Source organism: Hippocampus comes, unplaced genomic scaffold (assembly GCF_001891065.2).
Source record: "Hippocampus comes isolate QL1 unplaced genomic scaffold, H_comes_QL1_v1.1 scaffold187, whole genome shotgun sequence".
Classification (NCBI taxonomy): Eukaryota; Metazoa; Chordata; class Actinopteri; order Syngnathiformes; family Syngnathidae; genus Hippocampus; species Hippocampus comes.
Genome location: NW_017828852.1, coordinates 50521 through 52555, shown reverse-complemented (window position 1 = coordinate 52555; position 2035 = coordinate 50521). Strand labels below are relative to the sequence as shown.

Below are 2035 nucleotides of genomic sequence, written 5' to 3'. Positions count from 1 at the left end.
TATTACTGTTGTGGCGACGCCACTCTAGCTTGTCCGCTGCTCTCTGCTGTGCGTGCGTCAGCACGAACATTTACGCAAGCGCGTCTTTTGATTTCAACCAATCAGCGCTGACGCAACAACGTCACACACCCGATGTCACACACGACAACAGCTAAATTAAGCTAGCCGAGACGAGACTCGAAGTCGGACGGACACGTTTTTCTGCCAATCTGTGTGTTTCCCTTTTTGTCCAAATATATTTTTTTACAACTGTCTTGTCCACGGTGTCTTTTGTTCGTTCCACTGGGGTTTAGCAAGTGTGTTTATAAAGAGACAAAAATCTCTTTACTGTTACTAGTGTTAGTGTTTCAACACGGCTACGCTCGTGAAAGCAAAACAACAAACTCAAACGCGTCTTCGTTCAATGTTGTCAACTAATATCCGGATTAATTTTCGGCAAATTTTCCTCAATTCTCCGGACAGACTTTCATAAAAATTTGAAAAACCCGGAATTCCGGGAAAATCCGGAGGACTTTCATCTCTGCACAAAGTAGTCTGTTTGAGTGTTGGCGAAAGCACCTGTCAATTAGTGTCCGGCAGAACCCTTTTAGGTTACAATTTGTTCCTGCTCATAATCACCACTAGATGGCATCGGAACACTAACAGGGAAACAACTCAATGGGGAATAGAAAGAGGGTTACAGTCTCTTTATATTAGACGAATCGGATTATAGGGCGCACTGTCGGCTTTTGAGAAAATTGAATGCTTTTAGGTGCGCCTTAGAATGCGGAAAATACGGTACAGAAAAATTGGAGTTGGACCAGTATCCCGGATGATATTGTAGTGGACAAAAGAACTTCAATTTTATCCAAAGCTGTAACTACCTGAATCTGAATCTTTCAAGGCTGTGAAGGTCACTCACCTGATCATATTCAGAAGAGGACACAAGGAAAAGGATGGAAGTGACTGAGTCGAAGCATTCAAACCAGCGCCGCCTCTCTGAACGCTGACCCCCTACATCCACCATTTTGAAAGGCACATTTTTAATCTCAAAGTCGTACTCGTGGATGCCCTTGGTGGGCTTTCGGGCCAAGAGGATATCCTGCTGGCTGGGGAGGTAGTCCTGGAAAGGAGAAAACCAAATTCACATTTCCGTGCCCGTCAGTTGCTGTGTAGTCGAGATAAATGAGGTGCCTTCACTTCTTGTGTTGCTTTGTTCATGTCCCCATTTAAAACTCAGCATTCCTGGAATACCACAGAACATAAACAAATGACGGGCTTTTGGAGAGTGTGTGTGTGTGTGTATTGCATTCCGGACACAACACAGCATTGGCCAAGATTATACTGATGTGCGGTGTGTGTGTGTGTGTGTGTGTGTGTGTGTGTGTGTGTGTGTGTGTGTGTGCGTGCGTGCGTGCGTGCGTGCGCGCGTGTATTGTGTGAGCCAGATATTCCACAATCCAATTCCACATCGATTCTTGCTTTCCAAACCCACTTTCACAGTGCATCTCGACACGCACTGGTCAACATAAGCCACCATTATTATGGAAGCTACGGTTGGAGCTTTTGACGAGGCCTCTCTCAATCATTCCCTGTAACCTGTGACAAATTTAAATCAAAGTCATTTTACCGCTTTGTGCATTTTCTTCACATCAGGGTCTTTTCTTTACGTCGGGAATGTATGGTGCTTGTAGCAAGTGTTTGAATTCATAAAAATTATGAATTTCAAGTTGTTAAGCTGTGTGCTATTACTCCATTGTTTCTGACTGTTCAAGTTTGCATCATGGTATCGTTCGCTTAAGTTATATGTTAAGTTCACGTTCAACTGGTCATTCATAAGAAACCGAGCTGCCAACTAGAAACCTACATCACTGGATGAGGCAGTGATGGAAGGAGTGATTAATCATCAATTATGAAGCCACATTTTGAAGTCAGCATTTTGAATTGCTCTTCTTTCTGACTAACTGTCTTTAGGGGTGTCCACACGGCACACATTTGCATCGGTGCTGCACCGATATATTTTGTTGCGATATATCTTACATATATATACACATAT

The 2035-nt window shown here is 43.4% G+C and overlaps 1 protein-coding gene across 2 annotated transcripts in view; it reads right to left on the bottom strand.

The window, feature by feature from the left end:
- LOC109508599 (guanine nucleotide-binding protein subunit alpha-13) overlaps nucleotides 1–2035 on the bottom strand; it is a 29771-nt gene that overhangs the window by 10595 nt on the left and 17141 nt on the right. Inside the window, exon 4 of one of the 2 annotated variants that reach the window (XM_019858633.1) lies at nucleotides 902–1102. The exons of the other annotated variant lie outside the window; for it this stretch is intronic. Within the exon in view, the coding sequence (XP_019714192.1) occupies nucleotides 902–1102 (201 nt within the window). The remainder of the gene's footprint in view (nucleotides 1–901; nucleotides 1103–2035) is intronic. 2 annotated transcript variants of the gene reach the window in all.